Here is a 19,026-nt window from a genome sequence, read left to right as displayed (position 1 = left end):
TGTGGGAGGTTTTCCTAAAATTTCAGAGAAACTTCAATAAATCCTTTTGGACAGGAGGTGGAGATTACTGTAAAAGGTGAAACAAGTTCCTGAGTTGTGTAGTTGTCCACAGCAGAAATGAAAATTAGAGGGCACATGTCTTCAGGACCTCCTGAGGCTGTGTCATGTTAAAAAAAAAAAAAGAAAAGAAAAGAAAATTAGAGAAGTCCTTCTAACTTAATAATTTTTGGGATACTACTTTTTCATTCGTGCCAAGCTTTATCAGTCTTCCAGGCTGGGCTAGGAGTGATATCTACTGCAGGCCAGCAGTGTCTTTGGGTGTCTGGTCACCATTCTAATCTGTCTATTTGCATTTATCTAATCCTGTTCAAAAGGGGAAGAGGAGGCAGTCTATTTATTTACTACTCCCTTATTTAGTTAAAGCTACTGTATGCCAGATGCCATTTTATGCTCTGGGTTTACATAAAGAGGGGAAGAAAGCAGATGTGCTTCATGAGATGGTATGAAGAGTTCATGGTCCAGTGGTGGAGACAAATATTAACAAGTAAACACAAATCCATTTGTCAGTACAACTTGATGCAACAAAGGAAAGTAGTCAAAGCTGTGAAGGAAAGGAATAGTATGCTGCTGGTTTTTTTTTTTTTTTTTTTTTTTTTTTGAGACCAAGTCTCACTCTGTCACCTAGGCTGGAGTGCAGTGGCATGATCTCGGCTCACTTCAACCTCTGTCTCCCAAGTTCAAGCGATTCTCGTGCCTCAGCCTCCCAAGTAGCTGGGACTACAGGTGCATGCCACAATGCCCAGCTAATTTTTGTATTTTTAGTGGAAATGAGGTTTCCCACCTCAGTCTCCCAAAGTGCTGGAATTATAGGTGTGAGCCACTGTACCCAGCCATAGAGTGCTTTCTAAAGGGAGGATAACAGTGGAGACATCCTTAAATTTATGGGGTCAAGGAATACTTCCCTGTGAAAGTTAGATTCAACTGAAGACCAGAGGAGAAGTTAGCTAGGTAAAGACTAAAAGGAGAATAGCATAGGCAAAGACCAAGGCTGGGAAAGAGCTGTCCTAGATCAAGAAAGTGTAAGAATGCCAGAATGGGTAGAACCTGGTAAACAAAGAGAGAGGAAGCTGCAGGGGAGGCAGAGACAGCTTCGGCAGGGCCTTGAAGCTATAGTGGGTTTAAATGGGGACCCTCCAAAAGATGTGTCCATGTCGTAGTCCTTGGAACCTGTGATGTGACCTTATTTGGGGGGAAAAAAGTCTTTGTAGATGTAAGTCTGCAAAGGATCTTAATGATTATGAGATCATCCTGAATTATCTGTGTGGGCCCTAAATCCAGTGACGTGTCCTTGTAAAAAACATACTGAGGAGATAAGAGGAGGCCATGTGAAGCCAGAGGCAGAGATTGGAGTGACACAGCAACAAGCCAATGAGTGCCTAGAGACACCAGGAGCTGGGAGAGGGAGGGAATGAGATATCCCCTAGAGCCTTTGGAGAGAGTGTGGCCCGGTCAACACCGTGATTTCAGGCTTCTGGTTTCCAGAACTGTGAGATAACAAATTTTTGTTGTTTTATGCCTCCAGGTTTGTGGTAATTTGTTACAGCAGCTACAGGAAACTTGACACGTTTTAGGATTTTGTTCTGAGAGTGGTGGAAATTGTTGGAGGGATTAGTAAGGGAATAACATGATTTGTACCTCAAAAAGACCACTCTGGCTACTATACAGAGATTGTACTATTAGTAGGGAAATCATTTAGGGGGATTATAGTAATACCAGCAGATGATAGTGGTTCAAACTAGGATGGTGGTCTTCAAATTACTGTGATGGTCTGGGCAAGACAGAAATTTGGGAATTATTAGCATACAAATTGTATTTAGAGTCATGGGAATGAGTGAGATCACCTGGGAAGAATGTAGAGCAATGAGAACAAATACCCCATGTCTGAATATTGAAGATATCCAACCTGTAGATCAGAAGAGGAGATAGCAAAATAACCTAAGAAAGAATAATCAGAAAGATAGGAGGGAAAGCCATTATAGTAGGGTATCATGAAAGCCAAGGTTAGGAGTGGGGTAGAAATGTTAAAGATAGAGACAATATTAAATTGTCATTAGAGAGAGTGGAGGAAGAAACTAATAGGGAGTCATGCACTGCTTTGGAGTATATAAGACTCATGTAAACTTAGTTATCATAAATGTATAGTGTTTCCAATCTGTTTGGGGGTTGGGGTGACCAGCAATTCTCACTGGTATAGTTATGATCTCAGAAAAGGCAGAGTGCTTGGGATTTTTGCCAGGGGAATTTGAAGGAAGGAGGCAGAGTCAAGGGATTGAACGTTACGTGTATGAGGGGGATTACAATTGAATAAGGAGAGAAATGAAGGTTATAAATTGGTTAGTGAAGTGAAGATGGTGAGAAGAGAGCCTCAATGGAGAACATGGGTCTGGATGAGAACATGGGTCTTGGAGTTCTGGATGAGATGGAAGTGAGTGAGTCATAAGGAAAGCAAGTTGTCCTGGTGGGTTGCAATCAGAGATTTGAGAAGTGTTCGTGTTCTGCTGGTGACAAGATTTTTAGAATGAGCGGCTGAGGAGGCAGGAGAAAAAAGGTCTTTGGAGAGGCCCTATTTTCCCCTTGGTCTGAAATGTTCTTCACCACCTCGCCCTTTATTTGGCTGACTCCCTGTCCTTCACACCTCCACTTAAAATGCCCCCGATCATTCTATCTAACTTAAGATTCCACCTCCACACAAAATAAAGCTTCCTGCTTTATCTTTCATACCTCTTAGCACAATTTAAAATGATATAAAGCCAAGCACAGTGGTGCATGCCTGTAGTCCCAGCTACTCAAGGGGCTGAGGCAGGAGGGATACCTTGAGCCCAGGAGTTTGAGACCAGCCTGGGGAACATAGCAGGACCCCCATCTTCAAAAAATTAATATAAATACATAAATTTAAAAAATGATACGTTTGTCTGCGTTTCCACTTGAATTTAAGCTCCTCAATTAGAGATTTCTATCTGCTTTGTCACTTAGGACTCCCCGCTTTTGCCACAATGCGTTACATGTTGCTGGGGTCATGTATCTGTTGAGTTAATTCATAGTGCTCAGAGTTGAAATGGAAGGGAAGACTGTGACTGAAGTAGGTGACATGTGAAAGAGAAAATGATTGCTGCTTGAAAGGTGACAGGAAACTTGGTGTCCACAAGCAGAGTCAAGGTTTAAGTACTTAAGGAGGAAGAGGGACTTACAGAGAGGAGGATGTGAATACAAGAGGCATCATCTAGTGGGTGTTGTGGCCCAGTGGTAAATTTTGAGGCGAAAAGGCATGGGTACCAGGGTCAGCTTAAGGGGATATCCATAGCATTATGGGAGTGAAAGTTTGCACAATGATTGATGACCAGAGAGGCTTGAGGCTTCAACTTCGGGTCATAATTAGAGGAAGCAGGACCTGAAGCATAGTGGATTTTTTCTTAGTAGACTCTTAGAAGGTAGGATATACTAGTCTGTTCTCCCACTGCAATAAAGAAATACCTGAGGCCGGGTGCAGTGGCTCATGCCTGTAATCCCAGCACTTTGGGAGGCCGAGGCAGATCACCTGAAGTCAGGAGTTCGAGACTAGCCTGGCCAACATGGTGAAACCCTGTCTTTACTAAAAATAAAAAATTAGCCAGGTGTGGTGGCACGCGCCTGTAGTCCCGGCTACTCGGGAGACTGAGGCAGGAGAATTGCTTGAACCCGGGAGGCAAAGGCTGCAATGAGCTGAGATCGTGCCACTGCACTCCAGCCTGGATGACAGAGTGAGACTCCATCTTAAAAAAAAAAAAAAAAAAAAAAAAAAAAAAAAAAAAAACCCGAAACTGAGTAACTTACAAAGAAAAGAGGTTTAATTGACTCACAGTTCTGCAGGCTATACAGGAAACATGGCTGGGGAGGCCTCAGGAAACTTAACAATCATGGCACTGGGCGAAGGAGAAGCAGGCACATCTTACATGGCCAGAGCTGGAGGAAGAGAGAGAAGGGGAGGTGCTATACACTTTTAAACAACCAGATCTTGTGAGAACTCACTCACTATCACAAAAACAGCAAGGGGGAAATCTGCCCCTATGATCCAATCACGTCCCGCCAGGCCCCTCCTCCAACACTGGGGATTACAATTCAATATGAGATTTGGGTGGGGTCATAAGTCCAAACCATATTATAGGGGCTCTTAGGTTTCACAGGATGGGTGGAAAGGTGATGAGAAGGAAGAGGACGAGAGAAAACAAAATAGCCTTTGAAGTGTTATCATCCCCTTTTATGGTTGCAGAAGCTGAAATTTCAGTAACTTGCCCAAAACTATAAAGGTAGTAGGCAGCAGAGCCTAGCAGTTGTCCCCAATCTTTTTGGCACCAGGGACTGGCTTCATGGAAGACAATTTTCACAGTAGGGTTCACACTTCTATGAGAATCTAATGCCACTGCTGATCTCACCGGAGGTGGAGCTCAGGCCTTAATGCTTGCTTGCCTGCTGCTCACCTCCTGCTGTGCAACCCAGTTCCTAATAGGCCACGGACCAGTACCAGTTCGCAGCCTGGGGGTTAGGGACCTCTAGCCTAATAGAGTCTGGTTTGAGTCTTATTCCAGAACCATACCTTTTTCCATTAGGCCAGTCATCTCTTTCCCAGAGGGCCACATTCACATTTAAACGAACAGTAAAAGCCTTTAAAAGTATTTTCACATGGTTTGCAGAATCTGACCTGTACTTTAGAAGTTTCTGTTGAAAACTGCATAATTTTAACATTGAAGTTGTTACTTCCCCCACTTTTTCCTTCAAGGTTATCCTGTCATTGATTAAATCCTTCTGTAACATGTGGTTTGCTTGTACGACAAATGATAGTAAAGAACAAGGTAATCTTTCCTTTTTTGACTGAATAGAAGCAAACTGAAATTTGGAACTTTTTAGTTACTTTCCCTGCAGTGAAACCATAATAAAAGTTTGCCAAAGATTTTTTTTTTTTTTTCAAATTCTTGATGGCAGCCTATGTGGTACTTTGTGGAGCTTCTCCTATTATAGCTTAAAAAATTACTAAACCTACAAAAGCTGAAAAATTACAAAAGCTAATTCAGTGTAACACTAAGAGGTAGTAACAGAGTGCATTGTTTCTCAAATTTCAGTGTGCATCAGAATTCAGTGAGAAACTTGTCAAAAATTTATATTCCCAGGTCTAACCCCAAATAATGTGTAATTTACTAGAAATATGTATTTTTAACAAGGACCCCAGTAACTCTGATGGAGATAATTCATAAATTCCCTTGCTTTGAGAAGCACTGGTTTATTGGTTAAAAGCCTAGGCTTTGGAGTCTTGTAGAAGTGGGTTAAAAATTGAGCTCTTTTCACTTTTCATCTATGTTACCTTGACCAGTTACCTAACCTCACTAAGCCTCATTTCCTCTTCTGTAAAATAGAGATAATGATATTTATCTGCCTTGTTGTTAGGATTAAATAAAATAATACTTATAAAGGTGCCTAGTCTGGAGTACAGTGTTGCAGTCACAGCACACTGCAGCCTTGACCTCCTGGGCTCCAGCCGCCTGCCTCCCTCAGCCTCTGGAGTAGCTGGGACTACAGGTATGCACCACCAAGCCCAGGTCATTTTTAAAATTATTTGTAGAGATGGGGTCTCGCTATATTGCTCAGGCTGGTCTTGAACTCCTGGCCTAACATAGTCCTTCTGCCTTGGCCTCTCGAAGCAGTGGGATTACAGGCATGAGCCACCATGCCTGGGCTTGAGACTGATGCAGTATTGAAAAATACTAGACCCATAGTACTAATTCAGTAAAGGTTTCCGTTGTTATTGCTAGTCTTCAAGGACGTGAAATTTGAATAAATTCAATTTCTTCAGCTTGTCATTACTAAAGATTACTTTTTAAAGCACCTACAGCTCCTTTAGACCCAGCTTATACTAGCAAGCTAATTACTTAGTATCAGCTAGAAAACAAATATGCTTAGCTATTTCCTTATTCAAGGCAAAGGGATTTTAAGTGAGTGCCGTCACTTAATTATATTATTATGCAGTGCTTGCATAGTACAAACTACTTCTGACCATATTACAGTATTAAAGTTTGTCTAGTCAAGATTGGAATATTGTCTTTTTATTGTACAACCCTTTCCCTCACTTCCATCTAGGTTTATTGTTGTTTTGAGACAGTCTCACTCTGTCACCCAGGCTGGAGTGCAGTGGTGCAATGTCAGCTCACTACAGCCCCGATCTCTTGGGTTCAAGTGATTCTCATGCCTCAGCCTCCCAAGTAGCTAGGACTATAGGTGCGCGCCACCACGCCCAGATAATTTTTTGTATTTTTAGTAGAGACAGGGTTTCACCATATTGGCCAGGCTGGTCTCAAATTCCTGGCCTCAAGTGATTCACCTGCCTTGGCCTCCCAAAGTGCTGGGAGTACAGTGAGCCATTGTGCCAGGCCCCATCTAGGTTTATAGATGTATGTCTTGGGATTGCCTTTTATTTTCATTTCTTAAAAATATTTATAAAAGAACTCATTCTCATAGATTTCTTTAGAAGATTTCCCTATTTTTCCCCTAAATAAAGCAGTCTGGTGTTTCTTTTGTGACCCAAAGGCAAGCATGAACCTGGAAATGCAGCATAAAGTACAAAGTCATGGCACCACGTGAAACTAGAAAGCTGAGTTTATTTTCAGTAATGGACTTTATAGTAGGACATAATGGAGGTAGAAAATATAGAGAAGGACTTCTGAAATAGTTGAAAAATCCAAGGATTTCTATATGAAGCTAATCTGAATTATCAGGAATTTTTTTTTTTTTTTTTTTTTTTTTTTTTTTTTTTTTTGAGACAGTCTCACTTTGTTGCCCAGGCTGTAGTACAGTGGCACAATCTCAGCTCATTGCATGCAACCTCTGCCTCCCGGGTTCAAGCGATTCCCCCGCCTCAGCCTCCAGAGTAGCTGAGATTACAGGCGTGCAGCAGAGTGCCTGGCTAACTTTTTTGCGTTTTTAGTAGAGATAGGGTTTCACCATGTTGTCCAGGCTGGTCTCGAACTCCTGACCTCAGGTGATCCACCCGCCTCAGCCTCCCAAAGTGTTGGGATTACAGGCGTGAGCCACTGCACCTGGCCAATCAGGATTATTCTGAATATGGAATGAAAAGGCCTGAGGGAATATATTTCAAATGTACAAAGTTATCTAAAATATGTACTATTTGGCCAGGCATGGTGGCTCACACCTGTATCCCAGCACTCTGGGGGGCCGAGGTAGGCGGATCACCTGAGGCCAGGAGTTCGAGACCAGCCTGACCAACATGGTGAAACCCTGTCTCTACTAAATACAAAAAAAATATTTAGCCAGTGTGGTGGTGCATGCCTGTAGTCCCAGCTACTTGAGAGGCTGAGGCAGGAGAATTGCTTGAACTAGGAGGCAAAGCCCGCAGTGAGCCGAGATTCTGCCACTGTACTCCAGCTTGGGCGACAGAATGAGACTCCATATCAATAAAAAAAAAAAAAAGAATAAAAACATATTTCTGCCTCCAGTGACGAAAGTAATTGGTAGCTGAAAATATCAATAGCAAAAATCGCAATCTTGCACCAACGTAGTAATTGTAAAACTGGACAAAATGTATGTGAGTTAGCTGTTTTCAGGCATTGACCTATAGAGAGTGCAAAAACTATGATCTTTACAAGAAAGAAAGCATGCAAGGTGATGATCTCCTTGACTTTCTTCCTGGGAGCATTTTTCCTGCTGCACAGCAGAGAGGTAGAGCAGCCTCCGAGTAACAGCCTGGTTGAGCTCAGGGTGTGCAGAGTGGGAAACTGTGAGACTACCAGGGATCTCTCACTGCTGAACTGAGAGCTGAATGGTGATACTAATGACCATGCAGGGCTGGATGTCTAGGTCTCTAGCTTCAACAAAGAGGGAGTCTCTCTGAGCACTTCAGACATTGAGTTGAGACACCAGAAAGGCCAGATCTTTAGGAATCAGGACCACATGTGAAAGAAAGGGCCACGCCCTAGGACTTATTTCCAAGCTCAAGTAGAACCATGCTACCAAAGAGCAAAAGGAAGTGTGCAAGACCAAAAAGGAGCCACCTACAATTTAATTGCCTCCCAGTTAAAAAAACAAAACAGGCTGGGTGTGGTGGCTCACACTTGTAAATCCAGCAGTTTGAGGGGCCAAGGCAGGCAGATCACTTGAGGCCAGGAGTTCGAGACCAGCCTGGACAACATGCTGAAACCCTGTTTCTACTAAAAATACAAAACAATTTAGCTGACTGTGGTAGTGCACACTTGTAATCCCAGCTACTTGGGAGGCTGAGGCACGAGAATTGCTTGAACCCAGGAGACAGAGGTTGTAGTGAGCCGCGATTGCACCACTGCACTCCAGCCTGAGCAACAGAGCGAGACTCTGTCTCAAAAAAACCAAAACTGAATCCTGAACTCTAGTTAGTGGGATTTCTTTTGCAGTGGTGTGGTTTCATGATTCTGAAACTACTGTTTGTATTTTAGGATTGAGCAAAGATATATTGAGCATGGGAGCCAGGTTTCTTATTGTGGGAAAAGAGAGTCACAAATATGGGAAAACAGAGAGCAAGAATGTATTCTGTGGTGTTAGATTAAAACTCATGGTTTTTAATATCTATATCAATTGACATACCTACATATAGATAGATAATAGCTCTCTATTTATAGCTAATTTCTTAGTTCTGCCCGTTGTGATTTCAGTCTTATTCCTTAGCTCTGTTCACTGACACACCAGTAGCAATGAGCAAACATTGTGCCCAGATATTGGTTTCTTAATACCATTATCTGTTAAAAGAAATCAGAGCTTTTTGGGGAGGAAAGAAAAGGCCCATTTCAGGGCTGGAGCAGGAGAAGTACGTCTTAGAACATCTTGTAATTCTAGAAAATAAGGGAGTATTTGAAGAATGGAAATATATCAAAAGGACGCAGAGGGCAGCTTTTAAAGGGGCTTTCATTTGCCAAATCTGGAACAATTTGAGAGTCAAAATAAATGACAGTTATGGATTATAACCTGTTGAATTAAATAATCTATACATTCACACTGATAAAAATAAGTAAATGAGTAAACAGATAAATGGAGGAAAATGGATGGTTCTTCCTTACAACAGTAAATACATTTTTAAAATATTAATTCATTAACTTACTAATTAAATGTTAATTAAGTAGTAAATCATAGAATGATGGGTTAGAAAATTATGAAAGGATGCTAAAGTTAGTGTGTGATAGTTTGGTGAGGAAGACATTATTTATATAGTCTTATCTCTCCATGTATTAGTCTGTTCACACACTTCTATAAAGAACTGCCTAAGACTGGGTAATTTATAAAGGAGAAAGGTTTAATTGACATACAGTTCCACATGGCTGGGTAGTCCTCAGGAAATTTACAATCATGGCCTAAGGGGAAACAAACACGTCCATCTTCACATGTCCGTCTTCACATGGCAGCGGGAGAGAGAAGTGCAGAGCGAAAGTGGGGAAGCTCCTTATAAAACCATCAGATCTGTGAGAAATCACTCACTATCATGAGAACCACCCCCATGATCTAATCACCTCCCCCGAGGTCCCTCCCCCAACACATAGATTATAATTCGAATTACAATTCAAGGTGAGATTTTCGGTGGGGACACAGCCAAACCATATTATGCCACAAGTTACTTATTAATTCCAAAGGGAAAAAATAGTAACTTTACGTGGTAGAGGTAGGATCACCTAAACCAAGCAATCAAAGTTAACAACACTATTAGGGCAAAGAGACATCATGTGCACCCTAATATGATGCACTGCTAAGGGCACAGCATAACTTTTGTGATATTCTTGTCAAAATTGTATCTTTAATAAAATGCATAAGCAGGCTACCAAAATAACAGGCTTATAGTCTTCAAGAATATAAAGGTCAATAAAGACAAAGAGCAACCTAAGAACTCTCTAATTTTCCTGTAAGATTAAAATTATCAAAATAAAAATTTACCAAAAATAAGAAGGAAAAAGGAATGAGGCAGCTCTAGGTATTAACGAAACATTATCTCCAGCATATGTCATGCTAAGTAGACTGAGGAGGCAGGACAGAGAGGCAAAATGCAGAAAGCGTATAATATACTACCATTTGTATAAAAAGCGTATGAGAGTAGACACACACATTTGAATAAGCGCAAAGGATTCCCAAGAAATTAGTAATGCTGGTTGCCTCTAGAAGGAGAACCAGGTTGTCAAGGACTAGAAAGAGATTTCATTAAATGCCATTTTGTAATGTTGGAATTCTGTAATATTGGAATTCTGTATCAGGTACAAATATTACCAACTGCAAAGATAAGTAAGATAATTTGTAAGAAACAAAAAACTGGAGAGAGTAACATTTCTTTTCAGAAAATAGTGTTCCAGACAGAGCCTCTAAGTAACTGCAGCTGATTTTGGGCAAATCAATGAGTGAGAAAGCTTGGGTTGACTCAAGGAAGTTATTGGTACTTAAGGTGACACAAAAACGGGTGACCGTTTGAGCATTGTGTGATAGACACACAGCAAACATGTTTTCCATTTGTTATTCTTTGTTGTCACCTCCAGAGACAAAGCACCGACCTAGGTAAGCATGGGCTTTGTTCTTCTACCAACAGAGATTTCTTGAAACAATGGATTATTGTTATAGATTATAAATAGTTTATTTTAAATTGGTAGATTACTAGTTAATGTTTTCCACTAATTTCCTCCCTTTTGACATTTTATCTCAGAATACACCCGTTGAAGATGAATGGTACAAGCTTTGACATTTTAAATTATGTGGTAATGTTTATATAGGGTGTGGTTTAATGGAAATGTATGAAAGCAAATTCCACGTTGACACAGTACAACGCTGACATCAATAACCAAATACATTTTATTATCATGGTATTAGGGTTTGGTAGGACAATTCTTTCCTAACACAGAAGGTTAAGGAAGTAAAGAGGGAAATTCAGTGTTGGTTTTCATAGCTTTTTTTTTTTTTTTTTTTTAATTTTTTTGAGACAGAGCCTTGCACTGTCTGAAGCAGGCTGGAGTGCAGTGGCGCAATCATGGCTCAGTACAGCCTCTGTCTCCCGCCTCCACCTCAGCCTCCCCCACCCCCAGAGAGTAGCTGGAAATATAGGTGCAGGTCACCACGCCCAGCTGATTTTTTTTTGTATTTTTTGTAGAGACAGGGTTTCGAGACATTGCCCAGCTGGTCTCAAACTTCTGGGCTGAAGTGATCTGCGGCCTTGGGGGTCATATATATTCTATGATATATATAAACTCTCTCCTATTTTCTTCTGAGTCCATGCCTTTCTGGCTTTGATCCCACTTTCTTGGGGAAGAAAACACATGTACTAATTCTGATGTTAGGAATATTCTAAGCATATATCTTCAATATTATTATTCATCCAGGACCAAAGTAAGTCCTGATGCAGGAAATGAGTGAGTTTCACAGCTTTCTGAGCCCCTACTTGGCCCAGGAAGCCCAGCTGGAACGTCCTCTCATTTGGGCCCAGGGCCAGCTTTGTGGGCATACCTCCTACACAGTTGCACAGGGCTCCATGCTTAGTTTAATGCTATGCTATCATTGTCCTGCAATTCTTAATTATTTTCCTATAAGAGCCTCACGTTTACATTTTGCACTAGGCCCTGCAAATTATGTAGCAGGTCCTGATCAGGCCTGATTTTACTAAACCTCATTTGACACACTTATCACCCCCTTGAAATGCTCCTTCTCTTCCTGGACACCACAATGTCCTTGCCCTTTCCTACTTTGTTTGTGGCGCCTTCCTTTGCTCTTCCTTATCTGAACGTTAAGTGTCCTCAACCTTTTCTTTATCTGTACTGATTTCCTCAGTGATCCCATCCAGTTTACAGCCTTTAGTACTTTCTCTAAGCTACTACTAACAGAGAAAACTTTAGCAATAATAGCTACATTTGAGTATTTTTCATGTGGCAGGCATAAATTGCAAGTACTATTTCCTTTAGTACTTTCAACACCTCGTTTTGCAAATGAAGTGTCCTGGGCACAGAGAGGTTGAGTAACTTGCCCAAGGGCACACAGCAGTAAGTGACAGCATGGATTTGAGCACAGTGAGTCTAATTTTACAGGGTATTCTTTTAACCACCACACTGTAGAGTCAGAACCTCTCCCTGGGCTCCAGGGGGTATATGCATCTTCCTACTTGACATTTTCACTTGTATGTCTAATTGGCATCTCAAATTTACTATGTCCACCCCATCCTGTATCACTTCAGATCTCCCTTTCTGGTCTTTCCCATCTCATTAAATGGCACTAAAACTCACTTGGGTGCCCAGGCCAAAATTCTAGCATCTTCTCTTTTTCTCTATCTCACATCTAGTCATTAGCATGCCTCATAGATTCTACAGTGTATCTTGATTTTGACTCTTTCTCCTCCTTCCAAGGCCCCCAGCCTAGTCCAGACCACTGCTTTCTCCTGACTGGATGATTGCAGTACCCTCCTAATAGATCTGTCCCTTGCCCCTTGTGTCTTCTCCACACAACAGCTAGAGTGATGTTTTCTGCTTTTTCCTAAACGTTTTATTGAAGCATTGATATGTTCCAAAAATTGCAGAAATAATGTAACTGTACGGCTTGATGAATCTTTAGAATGTGACCTGCTTATTTAACCAAAACCCAGAGTGAGAAACATAACATTACCAGTATCTCCAGAAATCCCCTCTTGTGTTCCCTTCCAGCCACTATCCTCCCTCCCTGCCATCCACATAATCACAATGTTTGCTTCTAACTTCATGGTTAATTTTGCTTCTTCTTAAACTTCCACATAAGTAAAATTTAACACAGTAGGTATACAACGTGAATATATCGCAATTTATGTATTCATTTTACTCGGATAGTTGGGCTTCTGACTTTGATCTTTTGTGGATAGTATTGCCACAAACATTGCACATGTCTTTTGCTAACCATACATAAGAATTTCTGTGGGTATATTTCTAGGAGTGGAATTGCTGAATCAAATACTAAGTATATATTCAGTTTCAATAGATATTTCAAAATAGATTTTCAAAGTGGTTATAACCATTAGTAGTATATGAGCATTCCAGTTACTCTACATCCTCACCAAGATTTGGTGTTATTTATCTTTTTCATTGTAATCATTCTGATGAGTGTGCATGGATATCTCATTGTGGTTTTAATTTACGTTTTCCTGATGACTAATGGAATTGAGAACCTTTTCATATGTTTATTGGCCATATGGGTATCTTCTTTTGCAAAGTACTTGTTTAAGTCCTTTGCCTATTTGTTGTTGTTGTTGTTGTTGGGTAGTGTGCCTTTTTCTTATTGATTTGTAGCGTTCTTTTTATATTTTATTTTATTTGTAGAGATGGAGTCTCATTATGTTGCCCAGGTTGGTCTCAAACTCCTGGCCTCAAGCGATCCTCTCACCTTGGCCTCTCAAATTGCTGGGATTACAGGCATGAGCCACTGTACCTGGCTGATTTATAGCACTCTTTATAGATTCTGTATATACATACTTTGTTATGTGTTGGATATATGTGTTGTAAATATCTTCTTTGCCACTCGGTGGCTTGCTTTCCTACTTGGTTAGTGGTACCTCTCAGTGAACAAAACTTCTTAATTTTTGTACAGTACAAATTGTCATTCTTTTCCTCTATACTTATTAACTTTAATGTCTTTTTAAAGCAGTCTTTGCCTACCCCAAGGCCATGAAGATATTCTGTGTTCTCTTCTAAAAGCTTACTGTTTTACGTACCACGTTTAGATCTATGTTCTACGTGGAATTAACTTTTGTATGTGGTATAAAGTGTAGGAGTCAAGGTTAATTTTCTTCCTTATGAATATCCAGTTGACTCACCACAATTGTTTTATTTTTTATTTCTTTTTATAATGTATTACTCTCCTTTGAGAACACATTTTTTTTAAAAATCCTTTCCTTATTGTCAAAGTGACAGTATTCTTAAACCAGATCATGAGATTCCCCCTGCTCAAAATCTAGAGTAGTTTCCCATCGCAGGTTTTTTTTTTTTCTTTTAATAATTGTAGCGTTTATTTTAGATTCAGGGAGTACATGTGCAGGTTTGTTATATGGGTTTACTGCATGATCCCATCACCCAGGTAGTGAGCATTGTTCTCAATAGTTTTTCAAACCTTTCCCCACTCCTTTCCTCCCTCTTCTAGTAGTCCCCAGTGGCTATTGTTGTCATCTTTATGTCCAGTGTACTAATGTTCAGTTCTCACTTATAAGTGAGAACATATGGTATTTGGTTTTCTGTTCCCGCATTAATTCACTTAGGATAATGGCACATTGCACTTTAGAAGAAGACACACCTCCCACCATGGCTTTTCCTCCTCCATCTGCCCCCTTTTCGGTTTCCCTCCTACCGGTCTCTTCTCTCGCTTCTACTGGGGAAACACTGACCTCCTTGCCATTCTTCATTCTTCCAGGTGCTTTTGCACAGGGATTCCTGTGCTCAGAGTACTCTTTCTCCATGTCTCAGCTAGGATCACTCTCCGTTTCACTCACCTCTCTGCTCAAATGTCCTTTCCTCAGAATGGACCACGCAATCACCCCACCCACCATTAATGAATAAATAATATGTAAAAGTCCTCTGTATCTGTGTATTATTAATGCTGTCTTCCCTACTATGTGATTCTTTGAGAGAAGGGATTGTATCTTATTTGCTTTTGTATATCTCGTTTGCAGCATGATGCACAGAACTGAAGTAGTGTCCTTAGTTTATTACATATGATAACTCATTGTTTTCCTTGCTTTGTCTACATTAACCTTGGATAATTCCGACTCTGCTATAAATCTTTAGTAATGTGGATAAGCTCTGGTGGAATATTAACTTTTTTAAAAAGGGGGTGCTAAGCAATATTGTAGCTGAACTCACTTTAACTGTTTTACATGGAAATAATGCATAGGCTGAGCCCAAATGAACTTTTTATGTTGGCAAAAGAACATAGGTTTCAGTGACTTTATGTAGCCAGGCCCTATGTTTTCTCTAACAGTGATACTAATTGTGTTCAAGTTTATAACATTACATTTTTTTTCTAAGCACTCTACAATCCAGATTTAGTGATTCTCATTGACCTACTTCCTATTATTGGGGCTATTCTAGGGCTACATGCATAAAATAAAATTTGTTTTTTAGGCAAGGGTTAGATATACCTTTCATTTGTTTATTTGTTCATTCTTTGTCAAGGCAATTATTACCACCATTGATTGCATTTGTTTTCCTTTTTTTAAATCTGTAAGCTGTTGTCTGACACACATGATTCTTTTATTAATCATCAAATGCCATTAAATTATAGAGCAGAAAGAGACTAATAAGATCATCTTATCTAGCTATAGAAGTATTACTGGATCAGTTGATAAATATAGTTAGTATATTAAAATATTGCATCTTTAATAATCAGCTTCATGAAGCTGATAACTGTGCTGTGGGTGTGTTAAGAGACTATACTAAATCTTAGGAAAAACACACTGAAGTATTTAGGAATAAAGATGCTGTGAGTTGTATAACTTGCTCCTAAATGGTTCAGGAAAAAAAAATATGTATGTGTTTGTATGTGTGGGTTTATGTGTGTTCATGTACAAGGAGAAACAAATACAGAGCAAATTACAAACCTAATGAAGCAAAACATTAACAAGTAGATTTGGGTAAAAGGCATATCAGTGTTATTTGTACTGTTCTTGTAACTTTTCTGTAAGTGTGAAATTATTTCCACATAAACAGTTTGAAAAATTATCTCATCCATCCCTCCCAGGAAAAACATTCAGTCCTCATGACATCATGACACAGAGGTTAACTAGCTTTCCATTACCCAGAGTTAGAAACAAAACGGACTCTTAGTCCCGTGTACCTCTGTTATACTATGCTGCGGCCTTCTGGTAAATACAGTTACTGAGCACTAATCGAATATGGGGGCCAGTCATCCTGCTATGTGCTTACATAGGACACAGCCAAGTTTGCATATTAGTGATATAGTTTTGAGTACCTTTAAAAAGTAATTTGGCTATTACCTGGTCAGCCTCACAACCTCCAGCCCCTCTATTACCTGGACGCCTTGTTATTAGATACGCTGCTCATTGTAATGAGACACACCTGTGTTTGCATTTTAACAAACAGTGGTTTTGTTCTTCTATTTCTTGATAGCTACTGCTTCTTGGGACACCTTTCTCATGCTATGGAATTTCAAGCCACATGCTAGAGCTTACAGATATGTGGGTCACAAGGATGTTGTAACCAGCGTGCAGTTTTCTCCACATGGAAACTTATTGGCATCTGCCTCACGAGACAGAACCGTGAGACTCTGGATTCCTGATAAGTAAGAGAAACAAAGAAACACTTGATATCCTCTGGATTTGGAAATGTGAAAGAAAGCTGAGCCTGGCTGCTGCTCATGCACTGCTGCCCACACTATTAGTCTCAGTCACATACAAGGCATGCTGCCCTTGTGGTAAAGTCAAACTAATTCATACAATTTTTTCCTCAAAATTATGTCTTCTTTTTGAAAACTGTTTCCTACCATGGAAATATGCTTAATACATCTTAAGTTTTTTTGAGGGAGTAGTGGTAGCTATCAATCCCTTTGTAGATCTGAGGTAAGCTTTAGACTGTCTCCCCAGAATGATACACATCAGTTTGTATAACCAAAAATTCACAGTTTATCAACTTCCTAATGCACATTCATGGATCCTTCAAGGGCCCTTGGATCCCTATTGAAAACCCTGTGCCTTTGATTTGATTTGTATCACTCATTATCAGGGTCCAGAATTTTCTTGTTAAAGAAAATTTCTGACAAAAGTATAAATCATTGCATTTGTGCAAGGCAATATCCATTATAAAAATCTCTGTAAGAGAGACTTTTCAAACCCTAACTAATGGCCCATCTATTTTAAGTAATTATTGAGCCATGATTTTTTAAAATGGTTTTAAGCTTTAAAGTATGTAAATTTTCAAACATACATGAAAATAGAATGAATAGCATGACTCTCCCGCCACATACTCCCATCAATCAGCTTCAACAGTTGTCAGGATTCTGCCCATCTTATTTCATCTACACCTCCCCTCACTTTTTCCCCTGGGGTATTTTTAGAACAAATCCTACATATCATATCATTTCCCCCCATAAATACTTCAGAGCAGAGGTCCCCAAGCCCTGGGCCACCAACCAGTACCAGTCCATGGCCTGTTAGGAACCAGGCCAGAGCTCTGCCCTCTGTCAGATCAGCGGCAGCATTAGATTCTCACAGGAGCACAAACCCTGTTGTGAACTGTGCATGTGAGGGATCTAGGTTGCATGCTCCATATGAGAATCTCATGCCTGATGATCTGTCACTGTCTCCTATCACCCCAGATGGGACCATCTAGTTGCAGGAAAACAAGCTCAGGGCTCCCATTGATTCTACATTATGGTGAGTATGTAATAATAGTAGAAATAGGGCTGGACGCGGTGGTTCACGCCTATAATCCCAGCATTTTGGGAGGCCGAGGCAGGTGGATCACCTGAGGTCAGGAATTTGAGACCAGCCTGGCCAACATGGTGAAACCCTGTCTCTACTAAAAATACAAAATTAGCCAGGCATGGTGGCACGCACCTGTAATCCCAGCTACTCGGGAGACTGAGGCAGGAGAATTGCTTGAACCGGGGAGGTGGAGGTTGCAGTGAGCCGAGATCGTGCCATTACATTCCATCCTGGGCAGAAAAGAACACAACTCCTTCTCAATAATAATGATAATAATAGAAATAAAGTACACAATAAATGTAATGCACTTGAATCATCCCCAAATCATCCATCCTTCTCCCTGACTCCCTGGTCCCATGGAAAAATGGTCTTCCATGGAACTGGTCTCTGGTGCCAAAAAGGTTGGGGACCACTGCTTCAGAAGATAAGAATTTGAGCATTTCCTTGACCCTGTTGTGGCAGGATTTGACTTGTAGTCTGTGACTAAACAGGCCCAGGTACTCCCAAATGAAGGAAAGCTCATGGGCATTCCCATGCCAGTGGGTGCTTTTTTTCTGCCACCACCCAAGGGGAACTCTATGCTGAGAAATCTGAATATTATTCCAATGGTAGTGAAACTATTGAAGAGAAGTGACATGTTATAATGGATGGCAATGTAGCAGGGAATTTTAAGGGAGAAGGAACTGGTTTGGGGTCCAAGAGGAGAAGCATGTTGTAAAACCCTTAACTTTGGGAATTTAGAACTAGCTTTTTTACTATCTTCAGCACAGCATAACTTTAGTCTCCCATTACTAATTCAAAGAAATCTCAGTGAACAAACTGTGTAAGGGTAGATGAGCTAAAAGCTCACTGAATCATTAATTTGTCATAGCTCATCTAAATACAATGATTAGGCTTGTGTAGGTGTCCCTAGTTTCTCTTTCTAAATCATGCCATAGTGGGAACAGAGCAATAATGGTGGATCGTGGCAACGGGAAGGAAGATGATGTGTCAGTTATCTATTGCTGTATGACAGTCGCAAAACCTTAGTACCTTACTGTAGAAACAATGATTTGTCACAATTTTGTGGGTTGTCTGGATGGTTCTTTTGCTTATATGGTGCAGGCTGAGATTACTCATGCAGCTTCATAGAGCTGGCAGATGGGTAGATGGGTTCCATTCCTCATTCATATGCCTGGGGCCTTGGTGCGGGCTGGTGGCAATGGCATCTTGGTTCTCCATGTGCCCTCTCTCCAGCACGATAACCTGTAGTTTTCTCACAGCATGACAGCTGGGTTCCAGGAGAATCAAAGCAGAAGCTGCTAGACCAATTAAGAACTAAGCCCGAAACTTGCAGTGTCACTTCTACCACTTTCTGTTGCTCAAAGTAAAGTCACAACACCAGCCCAAAGGGAGGAGAAATAAACAGATTCCACCTCCTTTGAAGCCGAGAGACATGCATGTACAGGGATGAGATGAGTCACAACACCTCCCCTCAAAAGTCACAACACCTCCCCTCAAAGGGAGGGGAAATAAACAGACTCCACCTCCTGTGAAGCAGAGAG

The 19,026-nt window shown here is 40.7% G+C and overlaps 1 protein-coding gene across 7 annotated transcripts in view; it reads left to right on the top strand.

The window, feature by feature from the left end:
• POC1B (POC1 centriolar protein B) overlaps positions 1–19,026 on the top strand; it is a 102,042-nt gene that overhangs the window by 8,003 nt on the left and 75,013 nt on the right. For 2 of the 7 annotated variants that reach the window (XM_015152388.3, NM_001261628.1), the window contains 1 exon segment: positions 16,170–16,341. The exons of 4 other annotated variants lie outside the window; for them this stretch is intronic. In XM_015152388.3, coding sequence (XP_015007874.2) covers positions 16,170–16,341 — 172 coding nt within the window. 7 annotated transcript variants of the gene reach the window in all.

This window comes from Macaca mulatta, chromosome 11 (assembly GCF_049350105.2).
Source record: "Macaca mulatta isolate MMU2019108-1 chromosome 11, T2T-MMU8v2.0, whole genome shotgun sequence".
Classification (NCBI taxonomy): Eukaryota; Metazoa; Chordata; class Mammalia; order Primates; family Cercopithecidae; genus Macaca; species Macaca mulatta.
This window is presented reverse-complemented; position numbering and strand designations above follow the sequence as displayed.